This window comes from Ranitomeya imitator, chromosome 4 (genome assembly GCF_032444005.1).
Source record: "Ranitomeya imitator isolate aRanImi1 chromosome 4, aRanImi1.pri, whole genome shotgun sequence".
In the NCBI taxonomy this organism is placed as follows: Eukaryota; Metazoa; Chordata; class Amphibia; order Anura; family Dendrobatidae; genus Ranitomeya; species Ranitomeya imitator.
The window spans coordinates 330,444,060-330,470,639 of record NC_091285.1 but is presented as its reverse complement, the minus strand read 5'-3'; the positions used below and the strand labels follow the sequence as shown (position 1 = coordinate 330,470,639).

The window sequence follows — 26,580 nt, the reverse complement described above, 5'->3', positions numbered from 1 at the left end:
ATGATGCAGGCTCAACTCCTGTGCCGGTTCCATACCCCCAATATCTAACATGGCCTTTACATGTATTTAGCATGTCGAGCAGGGGTTAATAGTGAGACCTCCACAACAAGTACCTGGCATTCATATTGCTCAGATCAGTTGAGGGTCTATTAATCAGGACAATTATTGCATCAAATTTATTAGAATAAACATTTTAAATAAACAAGGCACATTTCATAACCTAGTCTGTGGTGAACAAAAATGGCAGCTCAAACTAGTGTATGTAGACTACAAGTGCCATCAAAATTCTAAATATCATCATCCAACCTGGGCTACAGCAGCTTCCTAAACTCATCAAGTCAACAATGTTCCCCCTCTTCACAAGCGATTTGATTGCAGGGTCTTAAGTGCAAGACAGAATGCGGTGGTTGGACACGTGAATAAAACTCCACCCACTACAATGACCATTTGTCTGCTGTGGGTGAGTGAAGCAGTGTCATTCGCAGTGTGTGGCTGCATTATAGTTGAGCAGAAAGATAAGTAGGACCCTGGGTCCAGCAGCCACGTCAGTAGCACACTGCCACCAGCAGAGAACTGCGAACCACCTACTTGTATCATCCCTGAAGCTTATTCTGATTAACAGGCCACCATGTCATCATGTTGCAGCTCGAGGCAAGCATGACGTCAGGGCTGCCAACTAATCAATATACATGTCCGGGATGTCATAAGTACCGGAAAAATCACAGTGCTCTGGTCTGGTGGCCACAGCCTACTGAGGCGTCTCTGGACCAGGGTCTTGAAAATTTTTTAGTCAATTCCAAGTAGCAACTTGGAAGTAATCACGTCTCCAATTTGGAATATTAAGTGTCCAGCCAGCTTACACAAAAGCCTTTTTTGAGCTCATGATCCTACATGCATACACTAAAACTCAGTGTTTATAAACATGGAATTAAGTAGCGAGAAGTCTTTGATCATATGCCAGTGCTAATACTACCATTAAAGATTACCAGGCAGAAAATGTCTATGTTCCTATTAAAGTCTGCTGTAGCGGTGGTGGCACGCTTGTTGTCAGTGTATAATTTTGCATGACACACAGCTAATTAGATACTTACATTCTCATGCTGCATGTGCTTCAGAAGCCTCAGCTCCCTGTATGCTCGTTTTGCAAAAAGTTCAGACTGAAAGGGACGGTACAACTTCTTGATGGCCACTTTTGTTCCAGATCTATTGTCAATAGATGAGCTGTAACATAAAAACGTGCAATTATAAATGAGATTATGTAACCACTGGAAGCAGTCATTTCTGCACAAGTATATATTAGCATAGTATAATCACCATAGTGTGCTTTGCAAATGGTTTACAATTAGCCACCTTCTTAACCCTTATAAGACTGAAGGTCACTGACGCCTCAATGCTCAGGCCAAATTACTGGTTACTACGCTTTTTTCTAAAACACTTAGAAGACCATCACTGAGGATTGCAGCAATGTAGTCCTTGATGTTCTCAGCTATGGCTACTCCCTGCTACCATTTATTGGCTGCTTTTTGCCAATGCACAGTGTAGGCCAGTGGTCCCCAACCTTTCTGACCTTGAGAGCCACATTCACCTCTGCAAGAGGGTCGCGAGCCACATACAGCTCCTGTCCCCCCTCACAGTACTGGCAACCAAAGACCCCATTACGGGTATAATGATAACCAAAGCTTTTCCACACAAATCACCCCTAAGCAGTATACCAAGTTCCAGGGGTTCCCACAATACCCCACCACATTCAGCATTCTCCCATCACGCACTCCCAACACAGTCACATCCATCTTCAAGCATCTCCTCTGACCGGTAGTATCATTCTGTCTCCAGCGTACCATACCTAAATTATCGCTAAACCCCCAAGACCAGTAGAAGTGTACCCAGATCTGCTCTTCTGTGCAGGGCTACTCACAAAGTTCACTATTTTGAGATGTGCTCATCATACCAGTTTACTAAATCTGGAGCTAATGTACCAAGCTGGCAGACAGCCGCGAGCCACATGTGGCTCCCGAGCTACAGGTTGGGGACCTCTGGTGTAGGCAGTAAGTTGTTCATGAATTGTACAGGCAGAGTTATACTGAATTCATAATTAAAAAGAACTAGTAGATCTACAGTAGAGAATCAGCAGCGAGCTACTCTGCAAGATTATGGTGAAGTAAAAACCAAAATGCCGTCATATGGAAGTTCAAGACTAACAACAATAATCATGTAAAAAATAAATAGATAATAGATTAATAACCAGAATGAGAAATAATAAAAATAAACATTTATTGTATTTTTATATAATATAAATATAAAATCCCACAAACTTTAGGCTTATCCCCTAATTTTGATTTTTCAGCACCTTACATCTTTAACGCATATATTTATTTATAATACCTCTGGAATACGTATACCTCACCATATATCACATATACATATATATACTATATTTTTTTTTATATGATTATTGTTGTTAGTCTTGAACTTCCATATGACGGCATTTTGGTTATTACATTAGTTCCGAGTGGTCTGCCACTTCCCTTACTTTTAGCAACTATATTACGGTGTCTCATTCATTTAAATTAATTTTATATATATACTTTGATACCCTACTGACTGGATATTGACAGTTGCTATTACGTTCTTTTAAGATTACGGTGAACAAACATTACAAAACAGGATGCCGATCACCCAATGAATGAACAATGGCTGTTGTGAACAATGGCAGTCTATGCACACTCAACAATTACAGACCATTCAGTGTGGTCTGTATATATAGACAGGCTTCCATCAGCAGACAAGCTGCTAATTGCCAATCATTTACACTCCCTTTAGTGGTTCTGCATATTAACTACTATTATCATAACTTTTTTTATTTAAATACATGAAGTAAAAAAAAGATTTGAGAAATAAATAAGCAGAAAATAATCTAAAATGTGAAAGTGAAAAGTGTCACTTTGTCTAAAACATAAATGTTATCATATGTAACATAAATACCTGTGCTAAAATATGCTTCTGATAGCAGCGTCCGTAGATTACTGTATATAGTTTTCACTATAGAATGTAGAGATTATCTAAAATTATTCAAGTGAATTTTGCATTACATATTTTATGTCCCTCCAGCATCTTTGGAACTGAACAGTGGTAATAAAATATTAGAAAATTGTCAAGGAGGAAAACAGACACCTACAAGTTATACAATAATGTATTGGAAAATTAGCTTGTTTTTAATTGGAATGTGGAATTACATAAATAGATATATACGGTAGCAATAGATATATTTGGTACACTGGTGTATCACTAGTACTGTTATTGTATATGCAATACATTATTTGCTACATCAGAATAAAACAAAAAATAAAGAAATATAGAAAGATCATAGGCAATTTTAGAAAAAAACATTAAGGCATTTCACACTACTGTACATCTACTATATAATTGTCTAAGGGTCACTTCCGTCTGTCTGTCTGTCCTTCTGTCTATGCAGCATCAATAGTAAAAAGATCTAATATTAAAAATAATAAAAAAATAATTATATACTCACCCTCCGTTGGCCCCCCGGATCCAGCCCAGGACTTTCCCGCTCCTCGCGACGGTCCGGTGACCGGTCCATGCATTGCAGTCTCGCAAGACCGCTACGTCATCATCTCGCGAGACCGCAATGCACTCTTGGGACCGGAGCGTCGCGAGGAGCATCGGTAAACGCCTTGGCTGGATCCGGGGGGGCCGACGGAGGGTGAGTATATAACTAATTTTTATTTTTTTATTTATTTATTTTTTTTTTAACAGGGATATGGTGCCCACATTGCTATATACTACGTGGGCTGTGTTAGATACTGAGTGGGCTGTGTTATATACTACATCTCTGTGCTATATACTATGTGGGCTGTGCTATATACTACATGGCTGTGGTATATATTACGTGGCTGGGCAATATACATCGCTGTGCTCTATACTACGTGGCATGTGTTATATGCTGCATGGGCAGTGCAATATACTACATGTCTGTGCTCTATACTATATGGGCAGTGTTATATACTACGTCTCTGGGCTATATACTACGTGGCTGGGCAATATACTACGTGGCTGAGCAATATACTACGTGGCTGAGCAATATACTGCGTGGCTGGGCAATATACTACGTGGCTGGGCAATATACTATGTGGCTGGGCAATATACTACGTGGCTGGGCAATATACTACGTGGCTGGGCAATATACTACGTGGCTGGGCAAAGTTATATAATACGTGGGCTGTGGTATATTTCTCTGCTGTATCTGTGCATCATGAATCGTGGTATGTGTTAAAGAGGAGGGCCCACTGAGACTCTTTCGCCCGGGGCCCTCAAAAACCTGGAGCCAGCCCTGGCTTCACTGATTGTTCGCGGCCGGGCGTGACCAATCAGCGACAGGCGTAGTACGCCCGCGAATTGGCGTGGAATTTGAACCACGCTTTGCTAATTGGTCGCGGCCGGCGGGCCGAATCCTGTGTTTAAATTGCATTATTCTGAAAACTTCATAAACTACATACATATTCTAGAATACCCAATGCGTTAGAATCGGGCCACCATCTAGTAATACATAAACATTGAATATATGAAGTTGCAACTGCATTACTGCTGTAGAGAGCAGGTTAAATAATGAAGGCACTTTGCTCACGAATCAGACTATTCATGTGAGCACAATAGCCAGTGACAAGGTGTACCTCTTGGTTGGGACCCTAAACCTAACATGATGCCCAGGTACGGACTGGGGCTGAAATTCAGTCCTGGCATTTGAAATCACACAGGCCCATGTTGTCCCTGTCCCCATGAACCAGATGGGATATATTACTAATATTACCCTGGATGGAGGAAGGGAAGATTTTCTACAAGACCAACATTTCTAACACAACTCATAACAGTATGGATATCTTGAGAACACAGATTCTTTTAATAACAGAGCAGACAAGGCGGCCCACAACCAGACAGGCCCTTCTGGCATTTGCCAGAATTGCCAGATGGCCAGTCCGGCCCTGATGATGCCTCTCCCGGGCTAAAATCCTACAACTGTATGGGCAGGTAGGATTAAAGGGACACTGTCACCTGAATTTGGAGGGAACAATCTTCAGCCATGGAGGCGGGGTTTTGGGGTTTTTGATTCACCCTTTCCTTACCCGCTGGCTGCATGCTGGCTGCAATATTGGATTGAAGTTCATTCTCTGTCCTCCATAGTACACGCCTGCGCTGTGCAAGATTGCCTTGTGCAGGCGTGTACTATGGAGGACAGAGAATGAACTTCAATCCAATATTGCAGCCATCTTGCAGCCAGCGGGTAAGGAAAGGGTGAATCAAAAACCCCAAAACCCCGCCTCCATGGCTGAAGATTGTTCCCTCCAAATTCAGGTGACAGTGTCCCTTTAAGCTCTATTTACAAACTCATTAGGCAGATGGGAAGGGTTGTGGAGTCGGAGTCTGTGTACATTTTGGTGCAGTCGGAATAAAATGGACAGACTCCTAAAATATGTAGTAAGTTGGGTACAGTAGTTCAGTGCAGGTTGTGCTGTAAATGTTTTAAAGGGAACCTGTCACCCCGTTTTTTGAGATTGAGATATAAATACTGTTAAATAGGGCCTGCGCTGTGCGTTACTATAGTGTATGTAGTGTACCCTGATTCCCCATGTATGCCGAGAAATACATTACCAAAGTCGCCGTTTTCGCCTGTCAATCAGGCTGGTCTGGTCAGGTGGGCGTGTTCACAGCGTTCTTTTCTTCCCCAAGTTTCCGTTGGTGGCGTAGTGGTGTGCGCATGTCCAAGGTCCGGATTCCCTGTGCCCACGTGAAGACACAGCGCGCGATCTGCGCTGTCATTCCTTTCATCGGTGCAGGCGGCCATCTTTCTGGGGCCGCGCGTGCGCAGATGTAGTGCTCTGCTGCACGGGGCTTCAGGAAAATGGCCGCGGGATGCCGCGCGTGCGCAGAAGAGATCGCGGCGGCCATTTTCCCAAAGTCGAGATGCAAACTCGGCTTTGGGAAAATGGCCGCCGCGATCTCTTCTGCGCACGCGCGGCATTCCGCGGCCATTTTCCTGAAGCCCCGTGCAGCAGAGCACTACATCTGCGCACGCGCGGCCCCAGGAAGATGGCCGCCCGCACCGATGAAAGGAATGACAGCGCAGATCGCGCGCTGTGTCTTCACGTGGGCACAGGGAATCCGGACCTTGGACATGCGCACACCACTACGCCACCAACGGAAACCTGGGGAAGAAAAGAACGCTGTGAACACGCCCACCTGACCAGACCAGCCTGATTGACAGGCGAAAACGGCGACTTTGGTAATGTATTTCTCGGCATACATGGGGAATCAGGGTACACTACATACACTATAGTAACGCACAGCGCAGGCCCTATTTAACAGTATTTATATCTCAATCTCAAAAAACGGGGTGACAGGTTCCCTTTAATAAGAATTTGGAAAAGTTATGAAATGTCCTATAACTGTTCTATTCCTGATGTAAGGATCTTGGCTTTTAGCCGAGATGAATCTGTGCTGTATGTACATGCTCAGTAGTGAGGCAGCGCTGTGGGGTCAGAATCAGGGAAATGGAGTCAGAAGTTTGGATTAGCGAACCCACAGCCCTGCTGCTGGGAGAAGTGCTCAGTCAGAAATAGGCGTGTACTGCAATTGTCAAAAAACTGACCGGCACTTTCAAACAGAAAAAAGACAAGTGTGAACAGGTTCAAGGTAATGAAGAGCCACTATATATAATTAATGAATTAAAGCTGTACTCTGAAATGCCACCATATGTAAACATTGAATAGATCAAATTGGAACTGCATTATTACTGTAGAAAATATGTTAAATAACGTTCTTGTAGCCTGAGAGATGTACGCCTAAGTATCTTCATTTTTTAACCTGTTTTCTACAGCAGTAAAGCAGTTTCAATTTCATCTATTCAATATTTACATAAAACAGCGTTTCAGAGTGCAGCTTCAATTTGTTAAGTTATATAGAGTGGCTCTCTAAGGCTACTTTCACACTAGCGTCGTGTGACGTACGTCACAATGCGTCGTTTTGGAGAAAAAACGCATCCTGCAAAGTTGCCCGCAGGATGCATTTTTTCTCCATAGACTTGCATTAGTGACGCATTGCGACGGATGCGTCGTGTTTTGGCGGACTGTCGGCACAAAACAGTTGAACTTTTTTTGTGCGTCGTGTCCAACATTTCCGACCGCGCATGCGCGGCCGGAACTCCACCCCTCCCTCCCCGGACCTTACAATGGGGCAGCGGATGCATTGTAAAACTGCATCCGCTGCCCCCGTTAATTTTTTCCGCAGTTTGCGTCGGTACGTCGGGCCGACGCTAGTGTGAAAGTAGCCTTAGCTTGCACCTGTTCACACTTGTCTTTTTCTGTTTGCAAATGCCAGTCAGTTTTTGATAACTATAACATAGGTGTCAGTCCCTGTGTGGGAAGCAGTACAAATATGGTACATAACCAACACACTATTCATCATTACAGGACTGACAGAATGGCTCTTGCCTTAAAGGTATTGTATCACAAACAAATGTTCATTTTAATCAAGAGATCTGGGAATAGTAAGTTCCACAATTGGATGCGTTTTAAAAACATGTTCCCGTGCCGAGATAATCTTATAAACGTGTCCCTGCTGTGTACTGTGTAATGGCTGTGTCTGACGATACAGGAACATGGTCAGATCATACCACACATCCTGGGCAGGGCAGGAAGCAAGAAAGTGTATACAGACATTACAGCACAGGATCGCAACAGATTCCTTTTGTGAGATAAAACATTTCCCTGCCTGTTTTTAAACAATGTTTTACTTCAAAGAAAGAATCATGTGCGATCCCGTGCTGTAATATCTATATTCTCTTTTGCTTCCCCCCTCCCACCCAGAAACTGTGGTATGTTCAGACCATGTCCCTGCACGGTCAGACACAGCCATTACACAGTAGGAGAACATTTATAAGATTATCTCACCACAGGATCTTTTTTTTTTAAACACATTCAATTGAGGAAGTTATTATTCCAAGATCTATTGATTAAAATATACTTTTGTTCACGGGAAAACCCCTTTAACCCCTTAGTGACAGAGCCAATTTGGTACTTAATGACCGAGCCAATTTTTGCAATTCTGACCACTGTCACTTTATGAGGTTATAACTCTGGAACGCTTCAACGGATACCGCTGATTCTGAGATTGTTTTTTCGTGACATATTGTACTTCATGTTAGTGGTAACATTTCTTCGATATTACTTGCGATTATTTATGAAAAAAAACGGAAATATGGCGAAAATTTTTAAAATTTTGCAATTTTCAAACTTTGTATTTTTATGCCCTTAAATCAGAGAGATATGTCATGAAAAATAGTTAATAAATAACATTTCCCACATGTCTACTTTACATCAGCACAATTTTGGAAACAAAATTTTTTTTTGTTAGGAAGTTATAAGGCTATGTTCACACCTTGCGTCGGGTCCCTGCGGGTTCTCCCGCAGCGGATTTGATAAATCTGCAGGGCAAAACAACTGCGGTTCTCCCTGCAGATTTATCGCGGTTTGTTCCGCGTTTTCCGCTGCGGGTTTCCGCCTATACTATTGATGCTGCATATGCAGCAATATGCAGCATCAATAGTAATGTTAAAAATAATAAAAATTGGTTATACTCACACTCTGACGTCCGGATCTCCTGGGCGCTGCACCCGGCGGTCCGGTTCCAAAGATGCTGTGGGAGAAGGACCCTTCGTGACGTCACGATCATGTGACCGCGACGTCACCGCAGGTCCTGGTCGCACAGCAACTCTGACCGGACGGCCGCGTGCAGCGCCCAGGAGCTCCGGACATCAGAGGGTGAGTATAACCAGATTTTTTATTTTTTAACCCCAAATATGGTTCCCAGGGCCTGGAGGAGAGTCTCCTCTCCTCCACCCCGGGTACCACCCGCACATTATCCGCTTACTTCCCGCAACGTGGGCACAGCCCCATGCGGGAAGTAAGCGGTTCAATGTATTCCTATGGGTGCAGAATCGCAGCGATTCTGCACAAAGAAGTGACATGCTGCGGGTTGTAAACCGCTGCGTTCCCGCGCGGTTTTTCCCGCAGCATGTGCACAGCGGTTTGCGGTTTCCATAGGGTTTACATGTTACTGTAAACGCTATGGAAACTGCTGCGGACCCGCAGCATCAAAATCGCGGCGGTTCCGCGGTAAAAACCGCTAAGTGTGAATATAGCCTAAGGGTTAAAAGTTGACCAGCAATTTCTCATTTTTACAACACCATTTTTTTTTAGGGACCACATCACATTTGAAGCCATTTTGAGGGGTCTATATGATAGAAAATAATGAAGTGTGACACCATTCTAAAAACTACACCCCTCAAGGTTCTCAAAACCACATTCAACAAGTTTATTAACCCTTTACGTGCTTCACAGGAACTGAAACAATGTGGAAGGAAAAAATGAACATTTAACTTTTTTTTGCAAACATCTTAATTCAGAACCATTTTTTTTATTTTCACAAGTGTAAAAACAGAAATGTAACCATAAATTTTGTTATGCAATTTCTCCTGAATACGCCAATACCCCATATGTGGGGGTAAACCACTGTTAGGGCGCACCGCAGAACTTAGAAGTGAAGGAGCGCCGTTTGACTTTTTCAATGTAGAATTGGCTGGAATTGAGATTGGACGCCATGTCGCGTTTGGAGAGCCCCTGATGTGCCTAAACAGTGGAAACCCCCCACAAGTGACACCATTTTGGAAACTAGACCCCTTAAGGAACTTATCTAGATGTGTGGCGAGCACTTTGAACCCCCATGTGCTTCACAGAAGTTTATAACGTAGAGCCGTGAAAAAAAAAAATTGCATTTTTTCTACAAAAATGATCTTTTTGCCCACAAATTTTTATTTTCACAAGGGTAACAGGAGAAATTAGACCACTAAAGTTGTTGTGCAATTTCTCCTGAGTACGTCGATACCCAATATGTGGGGGTAAACCACTGTTTGGGCGCACCGCAGAGCTTGGAAGAGAAAGAGTGCCGTTTTACTTTTTCAATGTAGAATTGGCTGGAATTGAGATCGGACGCCATGTCGCGTTTGGAGAGCCCCTGATGTGCCTAAACAGTAGAAATCCCCCACAAGTGACCCCATTTTGGAAACTAGACCCCCCCATGGAACTTATCTAGATGTGTGGTGAGAACCTTGAATGCCCAAGTGCTTCACAGAAGTTTATAATGCAGAGCCGTGAAAATAAAAAATATTTTTTTTTTCCACAAAAAAGATTTTTTAGCCACCAAATTTTTATTTTCATAAGGGTAACAAGAGAAATTGGACCCCAAAAGTTGTTGTCCAATTTGTCCTGAGTATGCTGGTACCCCATATGTGGGGGTAAACCACTGTTTGGGCGCACGGCAGAGCTCGGAAGGAAGGAGCGCCGTTTTGGAATGCAGACTTTGATAGAATGGTCTGCGGGTATTATGTTGCGTTTGCAGAGCCCCTGATGTACCTAACCAGTAGAAACCCTCCACAAGTGACCCCATTTTGGAAACTAGACCCCCCAAGGAACTTATCTAGATGTGTGGTGAGAACTTTGAATGCCCAAGTGCTTCACAGAGTTTAGAATGCAGAGTCGTGAAAATAAAAAATATTTTTTTTTCCACAAAAAAGATATTGTAGCCCCCAAGTTTTTATTTTCACAAGGGTAACAGGAGAAATTGGACTGCAATAGTTGTTGTCCAATTTATCCCGAGTACGCTGATGCGCCATATGTGGGGGTAACCCACTGTTTGGGCGCACGGCAGAGCTCAGAAGGGAGGGAGCACCATTTGACTTTTTGAGCGCAAAATTGGCTGTCGTATTTGGGGACCCCCTGATGTACCTAAACAGTGGAAACCCCCCAATTCTAGCTCCAACCCTAACCCCAACACACCCCTAACCCTAATCCCAACCTCATCCATAATCCTAATCACTAACCCTAACCATAATCACAACCCTTACCCCAAAACAACCCTAATGTCAACCCTAACCATAACCCTAATCAAAACCCTAAATCCAACACACCCCTAATCCTAATCTCAACCCTAACCTCAAACCTAACCCTAATCCCAATACACCCCTAATCACAACCCTAACCTTAACCCTAATCCCAAACCTAACCCTAATCCCAAGCGTAACCCTAATGCCAACCCTAACCCTAATACGAACCCTAATCCAAACCCTAACCCTAATCCCAGCTCTAACCCTAACTTTAGCCCCAACCCTAGCCCTAACTTTAGCCCCAACCCTAACCCTAGCCCTAGGGCTACTTTCACACTTGCGTCGTTTGGCATTCCATCGCAATCCGTCGTTTTGGACAAGAAACGGATCCTGCAAATGTGCCCGCAGGATGCGTTTTTTGCCCATAGACTTGTATTGCCGACGGATCGTGACGGATGGCCACACGTCACGTCCGTCGTGCACTGGATCAGTTGTGTTTTGGCGGAGCGTCGGCACAAAAAAAGTTCAATGAAACTTTTTTTGTACGTCGCATCCGCCATTTCTGACCGCGCATGCGTGGCCGTAACTCCGCCCCCTCCTCCCCAGGACATAGATTGGGCAGCGGATGTGTTGAAAAACTACAGCTGCTGCCCACGTTGTGCACAATTTTCACAACGTGCGTCGGTATGTCGGGCCGACGCATTGCGACGGCCCCGTACCGACGTAAGTGTGAAAGAAGCCTAACCCTAAGTTTAGCCCCAACCCTAACCCTAAATTTAGCCCCAACCCTAACCCTAAATTTAGCCCCAACCCTAACCCTAAATTTAGCCCCAACCCTAGCCCTAACCCTAGCCGTACCCCTAACCTAACCCTACCCCTAACCCTACCCCTAACCCTAACCTAACCCTACCCCTAACCCTAATTTTAGCCCCAACTGCTGTTCTCCTGCCGGCCGGCAGATGGAGACAGATGGCGGGCGCACTGGGCATGCGTCCGCCATGTTCTGCTGCCGGCGGCCAGGAGGAGCAGCAAGAGGATCCAGGGACCTAGGTGAGTATGCTAGGGTCCCCGAATCCCCCTATTTCTCTGTCCTCTGATGTGCGATCACATCAGAGGACAGAGAATTACACTTTACTTTTTTTTTTTTTGCGGTCGCCGGTAAACAGTTACCGTAATTACCGGCGATCGCAAAACAGGGGTCGGTAATACCGACCCCGATCGTGCTCTTTGGGGTCTCGGCTACCCCCGGCAGCCGAGACCCCAAAGATTCTCCCGGTGCCGGCCGGCGGGCGCACTGCGCCCGCCATTTTGAAGATGGCGGCGCCCACCGGGAGACACGAGGAGCATCGGGGGAGCTAGGTGAGTATTGGGGGGCCACCTGGGACCCCTTTTCTCTGTCCTCCGATATGCGATCACATCGGAGGACAGAGAAATTAAAAAGAGATCGCTTTTTTTTTTTTTTTTTTTTTTTTTTTGGCGATCGCCGGTAAACGGTTAATTACCGGCGATCGCAAATGCGGGGTGGGTTAAAAAAAACCCCGAATCATGTTCTCTGGGGTCTCGGCTACCCTCGGCAGCCGAGACCCCGGAGAAAATCGGCCTCTGGGGGGCGCTATGGACTTTTTCCACAGCGCCGTTAATTAACGGCGCTGTGGTTTAACCCCTTTACCCCCAAGGGTGGTTTGCACGTTAATGACCAGGCCAATTTTTACAATTCTGACCACTGTCCCTTTATGAGGTTATAACTCCGAAACGCTTCAACGGATCTTAGCGATTCTGAGATTGTTTTCTTGTAACATATTGTACTTCATGATAGTGCTAAAATTTCTTCGATATAACTTGCGTTTATTTGTGAAAAAAACGGAAATTTGGCGAAAATTTTGAAAATTTCACAATTTTCCAACTTTGAATTTTTATTCTGTTAAACCAGAGAGTTATGTGACACAATATAGTTAATAAATAACATTTCCCACATGTCTACTTTACATCAGCACAATTTTTGAAACAAACTTTTTTTTTTCAAGGAAGTTATAAGGGTTAAAATTTGACCAGCAATTTCTCATTTTTACAACCAAATTTACAAAACCATTTTTTTTAGGGACCACCTCACATTTGAAGTCATTTTGAAGGGTCTATATGGCAGAAAATACCCAAAAGCGACACCATTCTAAAAACTGCACCCCTCAAGGTGCTCAAAACCACATTCAAGAAGTTTATTAACCCTTCAGGTGATTCACAGCAGCAGAAGCAACATGGAAGGAAAAAATTAACATTTTACTTTTTAGTCACAAAAATGATCTTTCAGCAATAATCTTTTTAATTTCCCAAGGGTAAAAAGAGAAAATGGACCTCAAAAGTTGTTGTCCAATTTATCCTGAGTACGCTGATACCCCACATGTGAGGGGGAACCACTTTTTGGGCGCATGGCAGGGCTCAGAAGGAAAGGAGCGCCGTTTGACTTTTTCAAGCTAAATTTGGCTGGAATTGAGATCGGACGCCATGTCGCGTTTGGCGACCCCCTGATGTGCCTAAACAGTGGAAACCCCCCACAAGTGACCCTATTTTGGAAACTAGACCCCCTAAGGAACTTATCTAGATGTGTCATGATCACTTTTATCCCCCAAGTGCTTCACGAAAGTTTATAACGCCCGGGCGTGAAAAAAAAAAATCCTATTTTTTCCACAAACATGATCGTTTAGTCCCCAATTTTTTATTTTCTCAAGGGTAAAAGGAGAAATTGGACCCCAAAAGTTGTTGTCCAATTTGTCCTGAGTACGCTGATACCCCATATGTGGGGGGGACCACTGTTTGGGCGCATGGCAGGGCTCAGAAGGAAAGGAGCGCCGTTTGACGTTTTCAAGCTAAATTTGGCTGGAATTGAGATCGGACGCCATGTCGCGTTTGGCGACCCCCTGATGTGCCTAAGCAGTGGAAACCTCCCACAAATGACCCCATTTTGGAAACTAGACCCCCTAAGGAACTTATCTAGATGTGTCATGAGCACTTTTATCCCCCAAGTGCTTCACGAAAGTTTATAACGCCCGGGCGTGAAAAAAAAAAATCCTATTTTTTCCACAAACATGATCGTTTAGTCCCCAATTTTTTATTTTCTCAAGGGTAAAAGGAGAAATTGGACCCCAAAAGTTGTTGTCCAATTTGTCCTGAGTACGCTGATACCCCATATGTGGGGGGGACCACTGTTTGGGCGCATGGCAGGGCTCAGAAGGAAAGGAGCGCCGTTTGACTTTTTCAAGCTAAATTTGGCTGGAATTGAGATCGGACGCCATGTCGCGTTTGGCGACCCCCTGATGTGCCTAAACAGTGGAAACCCCCCACAAATGACCCCATTTTGGAAACTAGACCCCCTAAGGAACTTATCTAGATGTGTCATGAGCACTTTTATCCCCCAAGTTATTCACGAAAGTTTATAACGCCCGGGCGTGAAAAAAAAAATTCCTATTTTTTCCACAAACATGATCGTTTAGTCCCCAATTTTTTATTTTCTCAAGGGTAAAAGGAGAAATTGGACCCCAAAAGTTGTTGTCCAATTTGTCCTGAGTACGCTGATACCCCATATGTGGGGGGGGACCACTGTTTGGGCGCATGGCAGGGCTCAGAAGGAAAGGAGCGCCGTTTGACTTTTTCAAGCTAACTTTGGCTGGAATTGAGATCGGACGCCATGTCGCGTTTGGCGACCCCCTGATGTGCCTAAACAGTGGAAACCCCCCACAAGTGACCCCATTTTGGAAACTAGACCCCCTAAGGAACTTATCTAGATGTGTCATGAGCACTTTTATCCCCCAAGTGCTTCACGAAAGTTTATAACGCCCTGGCGTGAAAAAAAAAATTCCTATTTTTTTCCACAAACATGATCGTTTAGTCCCCAATTTTTTATTTTCTCAAGGGTAAAAGGAGAAATTGGACCCCAAAAGTTGTTGTCCAATTTGTCCTGAGTACGCTGATACCCCATATTTGGGGGGAACCACTGTTTGGGCGCATGGCAGGGCTCAGAAGGAAAGGAGCGCCGTTTGACTTTTTCAAGCTAACTTTGGCTGGAATTGAGATCGGACGCCATGTCGCGTTTGGAGAGCCCATGATGTGCCTAAACAGTGGAAACCCCCCACAAGTGACCCCATTTTGGAAACTAGACCCTCTAAGGAACTTATCTAGTTGTGTGGTGAGAATTTTGAACCCCCACGTGCTTCACTAAAGTATATAATGCCCAGGCGTGAAAATAAAAAATCCTATTTTTTCCTACAAAAATGATATTTTAGTCCCCAATTTTTAATTTTCCCAAGGGTACCAGGAGAAATTGGACCCCAAAAGTTGTTGTCCAATTTGTCCTGAGTACGCTGATACCCCATATGTGGGGAGGAACTACTGTTTGGGCACACGTTGGGGCTCGAAAGGGAAGTAGTGACGTTTTGGAATGCAGACTTTGATGGAATGTTCTGCTGGCATCATGTTCCATTTGCAGAGCCCCTGATGTGACTAAACAGTAGAAACCCCCCACAAGTGACCCCATTTTGGAAACTGTACCCCCTAAGGAACTTATCTAGTTGTGTGGTGAGAATTTTGAACCCCCACGTGCTTCACTAAAGTTTATAATGCCCAGGTGTGAAAATAAAAAATCCTATTTTTTCCCACAAAAATGATATTTTAGTCCCCAATTTTTAATTTTCCCAAGGGTACCAGGAGAAATTGGACCCCAAAAGTTGTTGTCCAATTTGTCCTGAGTACGCTGATACCCCATATGTGGGGAGGAACTACAGTTTGGGCACACGTTGGGGCTCGAAAGGGAAGTAGTGACGTTTTGGAATGCAGACTTTGATGGAATGTTCTGCTGGCATCATGTTCCATTTGCAGAGCCCCTGATGTGACTAAACAGTAGAAACCCCCCACAAGTGACCCCATTTTGGAAACTGTACCCCCTAAGGAACTTATCTAGGTGTTTGGTGAGAAATTTGAACCCCCACGTGCTTCACTAAAGTTTATAATGCCCAGGCGTGAAAATAAAAAATCCTATTTTTTCCCACAAAAATGATATTTTAGTCCCCAATTTTTAATTTTCCCAAAGGTAACAGGAGAAATTGGACATCAAAAGTTGTTGTCCAAATTGTCCTGATTACGCTGGTACGCCATATGTGGGAAAAAACGGTTTAGGCACACGTTGGGGCTCGAAAGGGAAGTTGTGACGTTTTGGAATGCAGAAATTGTCTGCGGTCGTCATGTTCCGTTTGCAGAGCCCCTGATGTGCCTAAACAGTAAAAAAAACCCACAAGTGACATCATTTTGGAACCTAGACCCCCCCCCAAGGAACTTATCTAGATGTGCCCCCTTTTTGGAACTAATGTACGCTTTCTTGTAAAGTAAATTAGTAGTGCATGGAGGTGTGGTACAATCTGAAGCAATCCTTCATACACAGGCCAGGTTTTTCGGGGCAGGTGTCGCATTGATAAATGGTGTCCTTGCGTATTCCCCTTTTGTAACACACTCGGCACCTTTTTTGCGGCTTACCTTTTCTGCCGGTTGGCGGGACCACCCCCGGAAAATGCTGGCCTGGTACGATACGAGCACCTTCAGTTCCGGAAGTACTGGGGCCCTCTCCTTCCGGAGTACCAAATATCAGGGCCTTAACCACTACCTCCTGGAACTGAAGGTACGACGTATCGGTGTGGCGTGCACATCGTAACAGCAGGAAAGCGTTGAGCATTGCCATTTGTACGATGTGGACGGCCAACTTTTTGTACCACACCTTGGCCTTTCTCAAAGCACTGTATGGTTGGAGGAGTTGATCAGAGAGATCAACCCCCCCCATGCTTTTGTTGTAGCCCAGTACACAGTCCGGTTTGCAGACCTGTGTAGAGGTACCCCGTACAGTGCTGAGGGCTCTGCCATCACCATGTATGGTGGTCAAGAGAAGGACATCCCTCTTGTCCTTGTACTTGACCACCAGCAGGTGGTCGCTACATTGGGCCTTGCTCTCACCTTTTCTGAGCATCTGCCGAAGTAGCGTCTTTGGGAGGCCTCTCTGATTTTTGCGCACAGTACCGCAGGCTGCGGTACCTCGCGCAGAGAGGGATTTGTAGAGTGGGATGCTGGTATAAAAGTTATCAGTATAGAGGTGATAACCTTTATCCAGCAGTGGGTGCACCAAATCCCACACGATCTTCCCACTCACTCCCAGGACAGGAGGACACTCAGGGGGTTCAATCCTGCTGTCCTTCCCTTCATACACTCTAAACCTGTGGATGTACCCTGAGGCACTCTCACACAGCTTGTAGAGTTTGATTCCGTACCTGGCCCTTTTGTTGGGCAGGTATTGACGGAATCCGAGCCGCCCCTTAAAATGGACCAAGGACTCATCCACGCAGATGTCCCTTTTGGGCACGTACACTTCAGAAAACTTTTTGTTGAAGTGTTCGATGACCGGCCGAACTTTGAACAGACGGTCAAAGTTGGGGTCATCTCGTGCGGGACACTGTGCATTATCGGAATAATGCAGGAATTTATGGATGGCCTCAAAACGTCTCCGAACCATGGCCATTCGGAATACTGGAGTGTTATATAAAACATCTACACTCCAATATTGCCGCATTTCTGGCTTCTTCACGATCCCCATGTGGAGGACCAGGCCCCAAAACTGCATCATTTCAACTGCGTCTACAGGAGACCAGTTGGAAAATGATGTACCGGGGTTTTGCTCCAAAAATTGACGAGCATACAAATTAGTTTGCTCCACCATGAGGTTAATAAAATCCTCAGAGAAAAAGACTTTGAAAAAGTCTGTTTCTGTGAGGCCCGTGGTGTCAAACTTGATTCCTGATTCTGCCACAAAATCAGGAATCAGTGGCTCGTAATTTTCGGGGGGCGAGGTCCATGTGGGTTCCGCAGTGGGGAGCGCTGGTTCAGGAGTGGTGGGGGCTGCCTCATCTTCTGTCCTGGGGCGTCTGCGTGGTGGTTCCGCAGGACCCGAGGAGGAAGAGGAGGAGGAGGAGGAAGAGGAGGAGGAGGAGGAAGAGGATGAAGAATCAGAAAAGTGAAGGAAAGTGGGATCCTCTCCCTCGCTATCAGTGTCGGAGGCAAGGAAAGCATATGCCTCCTCCAATGAATAGCGCTGTTGGGACGAACGGGACGAGCGGGACATTTTTGTGTGAATATGGTGATTGGGTGCACTTTATTGATAACTGTATGTGTATGTGTGGGGGGAGAGTGATTTGTGCAAACTTATCTGAAAAGAAAATGCTAAAAGGAGAAGAAAAACCTGTAAAAAAAAAAAAAGGCAGGCACAAACTCTGATAAGAGAACTGCGTCACTTATCAAAGTTTGGCGGCTGCGGGATGTGTGTACGGAGGTTGCGCAAAAAAGCTGAAGGGAAAAAAGCGAGCGCGAGAGTTGATCGGTGAACTGCGTCACCAATCAACGCTCGGCGGCTGTTAAATGGGCGCACGGAAGGAGGTGCAAAGGGGGGTAAAAAGAGGGGGAAGGGAGATGGGGGTGGAAGTGGGGATTGGGCAGGGATCAGTGATCAAAACGTACGGTTGTAGTCAGGTGGCGCAAAAGGGGGGTGAAAAAAAAAAAAAGGAAAACGGCAGGCACAAACTCTGATAAGTGAACTGCGTCACTTATCAAACTTTGGCGGCTGCGGAATGTGTGTACGGAGTTGGCGCAACGGGGGTGAGGGAAAAAAAGCGAGCGCGAGCGTTGATCGGTGAACTGCGTCACCAATCAACGTTCGGCGGCTGTTAAATGGGCGCACGGAAGGAGGTGCAAAGGGGGGTAAAAAGAGGGGGAAGGGAGATGGGGGTGGAAGTGGGGATTGGGCAGGGATCAGTGATCAAAACGTACGGTTGTAGTCAGGTGGCGCAAAAGGGGGGTGAAAAAAAAAAAAGGAAAACGGCAGGCACAAACTCTGATAAGTGAACTGCGTCACTTATCAAACTTTGGCGGCTGCGGAATGTGTGTACGGAGTTGGCGCAACGGGGGTGAGGGAAAAAAGCGAGCGCGAGCGTTGATCGGTGAACTACGTCACCAATCAACGTTCGGCGGCTGTTAAATGGGCGCACGGAAGGAGGTGCAAAGGGGGGTAAAAAGAGGGGGAAGGGAGATGGGGGTGGAAGTGGGGATTGGGCAGGGATCAGTGATCAAAACGTACGGTTGTAGTCAGGTGGCGCAAAAGGGGGGTGAAAAAAAAAAAAGGAAAACGGCAGGCACAAACTCTGATAAGTGAACTGCGTCACTTATCAAACTTTGGCGGCTGCGGAATGTGTGTACGGAGTTGGCGCAACGGGGGCGAGGGAAAAAAAGCGAGCGCGAGCGTTGATCGGTGAACTGCGTCACCAATCAACGCTCGGCGGCTACTAAATGTGCGCACGGAGGCGGCACAAATGGGGGTGGAGGGGGTAAAAAGAGGGGGAAGGGTGGATTGGGGTGGATGAACGGGGATTGGGGTGGATGAACGGGGATTGGGGTGGATGAACGGGGATTGGGCAGGGATCAGGGATAAAACTTACGTTTAGTTGTCTTCTTTCTTTAGCAGGGATTGTGGTGCTACAGGCTGCTGTGGCACCACAATACCCAGCACGGCAGGGAGATCCAGGCACAAAATCCAGCAGGGAGATCCAGCAGTATGACCGCTCTGTAGGAATCCTCAGCTAGAATGAGGACCCTGCAGAGCGGTCATACACAGGTCAGGCAGGTGACACAGACAGGTCACAGAGCGGTCATGCTGCTGCTGTGACCTGTCATTGGTGGGATCGACCATAACATCGATCCCACCAATCAGAGCTTTCCTGGTGACCTGGCTGTGACCTGCCTAGGATCGGATCTGTTCGCGCCATCCTAGGCAGGTCACAGCCAGGTCACCTGCAGGGCACAGAGCGGTCACAGAGTGATCGCCGCTGCGCCCTGTGATTGGCGCGATCGACGATGACATCGATCGCGCCAATCGGCTCCTGCAGGCCCTGCTGGGCCTGCACTGTGTCCTATCCTAGGATCGGTGCTATTAGAGCACCGATCCACGCAGGTTCCGGCAGGGCACAGCGCGGTAATACCGCGCGGTGCCCTGCGATTGGCGCGATCGATGCGATCGGCGATCGCGCCAATCCGGGGTGTTCTTGCCGGTGCCTGGCGTTGCCAGGCACCGGACCTAGGATCGAGTACATCGGTACTCGATCCTAGCCTGTGACCTCATTGTTTCAGCCGCTCCGATTGGCTGAAACAATGAGAATGGCTGTGATTGGCTGTTCAGAATTGAACAGCCAATCACAGCGATCGAGAGGGCGGGTGGGTGGCGACAATGCCCTGGATGCCGAGGCCATCTCCCCCCAGGTGAGATGGCGTCGGAATTTTAATGCGATCACCGCGACTTAAGTCGCGGTATCGCATTAAAGGGCAGGACGTACTATCCCGTCAAGGGTCAGATAGGCCCAGGGCACCTCGACGGGATAGTACGTCCAAGGTCACAGAGGGGTTAAGTACCCTTAGCGGCCGCCGTTAAAAGGCGCATCGGCGGTCGCTAAGGGGTTAAATTACATAAAAATAAATTTGGTTTGGGTGGAAAGGATAAATTTACAGAGTGTTGCTCTACGTGCCTCTACATATCCTCAGATTCCAGTGGAAGCATTAGACCTTTGCTGAGGAACTAAAGCTATGCATATGGGTTTTTGTATAAGTGACCTTTATTTTTAAAACTCATTGTGTAGAATAATCCACATATATTCAGTCCTCTAACTATTATTTGAAGTATCCAATCCACATGAGACCTTTTTTGCCTCTTGTAGGTGCCTTTGTAGTAACTGTTCAAATGCAGTAATTGCCATTTCTAAATTAAAAACTCTATAGCTTCCTAGATAATATTTCCAGTAGTCAGTAACTTTGGAGGTCATGCTAAAAGATATTTTATGGCCTTTTACTTGCTCTCTAGAATTTATACAATTACATTTCATATCTAGTGCTTATAGGGAAAAAAAATAAAACTGAAAGTAACGAACTGAAGTATAAGTTGTATAGATGCAATTTGTAAGCATGTTCACTGCCCATTAAACACAAAAAACCTAAAATGGAATCAAAATGAACATACAGTTAGGGCCAGAAATATTTGGACAGTGACACAAGTTTTGTTATTTTAGCTGTTTACAAAAACATGTTCAGAAATACAATTATATATATATATATAATATGGGCTGAAAGTGCACACTCCCAGCTGCAATATGATAGTTTCCACATCCAAATCGGAGAAAGGGTTTAGGAATTATAGCTCTGTAATGCATAGCGTCCTCTTTTTCAAGGGACCAAAAGTAATTGGACAATGGACTCTAAGGGCTGCAATTAACTCTGAAGGAGTCTCCCTCGTTAACCTGTAATCAATGAAGTAGTTAAAAGGTCAGGGGTGGATTCCAGGTGTGTGGTTTTGCATTTGGAAGCTGTTGCTGTGAGCAGACAACATGCGGTCAAAGGAACTCTCAATTGAGGTGAAGCAGAACATTCTGAGGCTGAAAAAAAAGAAAAAATCCATCAGAGAAATAGCAGACATGCTTGGAGTAGCAAAATCAACAGTTGGGTACATTCTGAGAAAAAAGGAATTGACTGGTGAGCTTGGGAACTCAAAAAGGCCTGGGCGTCCACGGATGACAACAGTGGTGGATGATCGCCGCATACTTAATCTGGTGAAGAAGAACCCGTTCACAACATCAACTGAAGTCCAGAACACTCTCAGTGAAGTAGGTGTATCTGTCTCTAAGTCAACAGTAAAGAGAAGACTCCATGACAGTAAATACAAAGGGTTCACATCTAGATGCAAACCATTCATCAATACCAAAAATAGACAGGCCAGAGTTAAATTTGCAGAAAAACACCTCAAGAAGCCAGCTCAGTTCTGGAAAAGTATTCTATGGACAGATGAGACAAAGATCAACCTGTACCAGAATGATGGGAAGAAAAAAGTTTGGAGAAGAAAGGGAACGGCACATGATCCAAGGCACACCACATCCTCTGTAAAACATGGTGGAGGCAACGTGATGGCATGGGCATGCATGGCTTTCAATGGCACTGGGTCACTTGTGTTTATTGATGACATAAGAGCAGACAAGAGTAGCCGGATGAATTCTGAAGTGTACCGGGATATACTTTCAGCCCAGATTCAGCCAAATGCTGCAAAATTGATTGGACGGCGCTTCATAGTACAGATGGACAATGACCCCAAGCATACATCCAAAGCTACCCAGGAGTTCATGAGTGCCAAAAAGTGGCACATTCTGCAATGGCCAAGTCAATCTCCAGATCTAAACCCAATTGAGCATGCATTTCACTTGCTCAAATCCAGACTTAAGACGGAAAGACCCACAAACAAGCAAGACCTGAAGGCTGCGGCTGTAAAGGCCTGGCAAAGCATTAAGAAGGAGGAAACCCAGCGTTTGGTGATGTCCATGGGTTCCAGACTTAAGGCAGTGATTGCCTCCAAAGGATTTGCAACAAAATATTGAAAATAAAAATATTTTGTTTGGGTTATGTTTATTTGTCCAATTACTTTTGACCTCCTAAAATGTGGAGTGTTTGTAAAGAAATGTGTACAATTCCTTCATTTTCTATCAGATATTTTTGTTCAACCCTTCAAATTAAACGTTACAATCTGCACTTGAATTCTGTTGTAGAGGTTTCATTTCAAATCCAATGTGGTGGCATGCAGAGCCCAACTCGCGAAAATTGTGTCACTATCCAAATGTTTCTGGCCCTGCTATAGGTAAAAAGCAATAGTGCATATAAATAACATGGGGTACTTTGTCTACCCAGTCATGACAATCCTAACCACTACAATTAAAACCTTACCAAGTGTCAAACATGACTTTAATGTGAATAAAAGCAGAGCAGGACTGGCACCCAACTGTGGACACCGAGCAATGGGAAGTTATATACAGTCATTTTCGGACTGTAGGATGCACCGAGGTTTTAGAGGAGGAAATTAGGGAAAAAATAATAATCATTATTTATATAGCGCCAAAATATTCGGCAGCGCTTAAAAATTGAAGAAAAAAGGTAATCAATTCTATACTTAATATCCCCATCCTGGTAGGAATGGTCACCCCCCTCATCCCCAGCCTGGTAGGAATGGTCCCCTCCTCATGCCCAACCTGGTAGGAATGGTCCCCCCCTCATGCCCAACCTGGTAGGAATGGTCCCCCCTCATGCCCAACAGGGGGACCATTCCTACCAGGGGAGTTATCTCCTCCCTGTACAAAGATTTACTCCATACCCACTCATTGGGATATCCGATTGGCGCGAGGGCTAAATGAGAAAGAGTTGGGTCACTTAGAGGATGAAATGTGGGAATCTGTACTAAATGGATACCAAAATTATCACTGAATGAGCCGTATAGACTTTCCCAGCTTTATATCATACATAGCGCATATAGGTCTCCGGATGTCTTGTATAGAGCTGAATTGAGATCTGATTCGGAATGCCCTAGATGTAGGAATGATAATGCTGGAATGTTTCACATTCTTTGGACGTGTCTGAGGTTGGCTGCTTTTTGGTTGGTGGTTCTCAGCCGGATAGAGGGGGCTTACAGATGTGTAATCCCAAGAGAACAGTGGTGTGCTTGTTGGGATATGTAGAGGAGATAATTGTGGATAACAAGTTGAAAATAGCAATCGCTAGATTACTATACACATTTTGCAAGGTCATACCAAGAAATTGGATAAAAGAGGAGCCTCCTTCGAGGGGAGAATACATTAAATATGTGGGGCAGGTTATTGCCCTGGAAAAGGGAGTATCAGAAAAGAGGGAAAATGGTCTCGTATGAAATTGTGGACGCCTTGAGTGGAATTGGATTAGGAGGAGGTTAAGGGAAGATAGGCCTGGGGAGGTTTTTCCTATGAAATAATGGTCTATATGTTCATAATGAAAGACACTATATAATGCTAATATATATACTGCTACAAGTCATGTTAAGGGAAGAGCGTGAGCTGTCTAAGAAGGAGGGGGAGGGGTGGGTAAGGGGGGGGTTATTGTTGGGGAAATTCGAAAATACATGTACTGATGTCAAATGTTTTAATGAAATTTTATACTTAACCCCTTCATGACCCAGCCTATTTTGACCTTAACCCCTTTCTGACATATGACGTACTATCCTGTCGAGGTGGGGTGGGCCCGTATGACCACCGACGGGATAGTATGTCATAGCGATCGGCCGCGCTCATTTGGGGGAGCGCGGCCGATCGCGGCCGGGTGTCAGCTGACTATCGCAGCTGACATCCGGCACTATGTGCCAGGAGCAGTCACGGACCGCTCCCGACACATTAACCCCCGGCACACCGCGATCAAACATGATCTCAGTGTGCCGGCGGTACAGGGAAACATCGCGCAGGGAGGGGGCTCCCTGCGTGCTTCCCTGAGACCCCCGGAGCAACGCGATGTGATCGCGTTGCTGCGAGGGTCTCTTACCTCTCCTCCCTGCAGCAGGCCCGGATCCAAAATGGCCGCAGCATCCGGGTCCTGCAGGGAGGGAGGTGGCTTATCAAGTGCCTGCTCAGAGCAGGCGCTTGGTAAGCCTGCAGTGCTGTAAGTCAGATCGCTGAACTGACAGAGTGCTGTGCAAACTGTCAGATCAGCCATCTGTGATGTCCCCCCCTGGGACAAAGTAAAAAAAAAAAATTCCACATGTGTAAAAAAAAAAAAAAAAAAAATTCCACATGTAAAAGAAAAAAAAAAAAATTTCCTAAATAAAGAAAAAATATATATATTATTCCCATAAATACAATTCTTTTTTTTTTTAAATAAAAAAAACAAACAATAAAAGTACACATATTTAGTATCCCCGCATCCGTAATGACCCAACCTATAAAAATAAAACTGTCCCACTAGTTAACCCCTTTAGTAAACACTGTAAGAAAAAAAAAAAAACCAAGGCAAAAAACAACGCTTTATTATCCTTTATTTTCCCAAGGGTAAAAAAAGAAAAGGGACACCAAACGTTATTGTACAATTTGTCCTGAGTACGCCGATACCCCATATGTGGGGGGGAACCACTGTTTGGGCGCAAGACAGGGCTCGGAAGGAGCGCCATTTGACTTTTTCAATGAAAAATTGGCTCCAATTTTTAGCGGACACCATGTCCCGTTTGGAGAGCCCCTGTGTGCCTAAACATTGGAGCTTCCCCCAGAAGTGACCCATTTTGGAAACTAGACCCCCCAATGAGCTTATCTAGATGCATAGTGAGCACTTTGAACCCCCAGGTGCTTCACAAATTGATCCGTAAAAATGAAAAAGTACTTTTTTTTCACAAAAAAAATATTTTAGCCTCAATTTTTTCATTTTCACATGGGCAACAGGATAACATGGATCCTAAAATGTGTTGGGCAATTTCTCCTGAGTACACCGATACCTCATATGTGGTCACAAACCACTGTTTGTGCATACGGCAAGGCTCGGAAGGGAAGGAGCGCCATTTGACTTTTGAATGAAAAATTAGCTCTAATCGTTAGCGGACATCATGTCGCGTTTGGAGAGCCCCTGTGTACCGAAAGATTGGAGCTCCCCCACAAGTGACCCACAATTTTAGAAACTAGACCTTCTAAGGAACTTATCTAGATGCATAGGGAGCACATAGGGTGCTTCAAAAATTGATCCGTAAAAATGAAAAAGTACTTTTTTTTTTTTTCCACAAAAAATTTCTTTTAGCCACAATTTGTTCATTTCCACATGGGCAGCAGGATAAAATGGATCCTAAAATGTATTGGGCAATTTCTCCTGATTACACGGATACCTCACATGTGGGGGGTAAACTACTGTTTGGGCACACAGCAGGGCTCGGAAGGGAAGGAGCGCCATTTGAATTTTTGAATGAAAAATTAGCTCCAATCGTTAGCGGACACCATGTCGCATTTGGAGAGCCCCTGTGTGCCTAAACATTGGAGCTCCCCCACATGTGACATCATTTTGGAAACTAGACCTCCCATGGAACTAATCTAGATGTGCAGTGACCACTTTAAACCCCCAAGTGCTTCACAGAAGTTTATAACGCAGAGCCGGGAAAACAAAAAATCATTTTTCTTTCCTCAAAAATTATTTTTTAGCCTGCAATTTTTTATTTTCAAAAGAGTAACAGGAGAAATTGGGCCTCAAAAGTTGTTGGCCAGTTTGTCCTGAGTACGCCGATTCCCCATATGTGGGGCGGAACCACTGTTTGGGCACACGTCGGGGCTCGGAAGGGAAGTAGTGACGTTTTGGAATGCAGACTTTGATGGAATGGTCTGCGGGCATCATGTTACGTTTGCAGAGCCCCTGATGTGCCTAAACAGTAGAAGACCCCCACAAGTGACCACATTTTTGAAACTAGACCCCCCAAGGAACTTATCTAGATGTGTGGTGAGCACTTTCAACCCCCAAGTGCTTCACAGAAGTTTATAACGCAGAGCCGTGAAAATAAAAAATCATTTTTCTTTCCTCAAAAATTATGTTTTAGCAAGCAACTTTTTATTTTCGCAAGGGTAACAGGAGAAATTGGACCCCAATAGTTGTTGCCCAGTTTGACCTGAGTACGCTGGTACCCCATATGTGGGGGGTAAACCACTGTTTGGGCGCACGTCAGGGCTCGGAAGGGAGGGAGCACCATTTGACTTTTTGAACGCAAG

The 26,580-nt window shown here is 45.1% G+C and overlaps 1 protein-coding gene across 1 annotated transcript in view; it reads right to left on the bottom strand.

Annotated features, from left to right (window-relative positions):
- The window catches only part of MAPK12 (mitogen-activated protein kinase 12), a 222,175-nt gene that overhangs the window by 164,998 nt on the left and 30,597 nt on the right, over window positions 1–26,580 (bottom strand). The window contains exon 2 of the mRNA XM_069764928.1: window positions 1,092–1,221. Coding sequence (XP_069621029.1) covers window positions 1,092–1,221 — 130 coding nt within the window. The remainder of the gene's footprint in view (window positions 1–1,091; window positions 1,222–26,580) is intronic.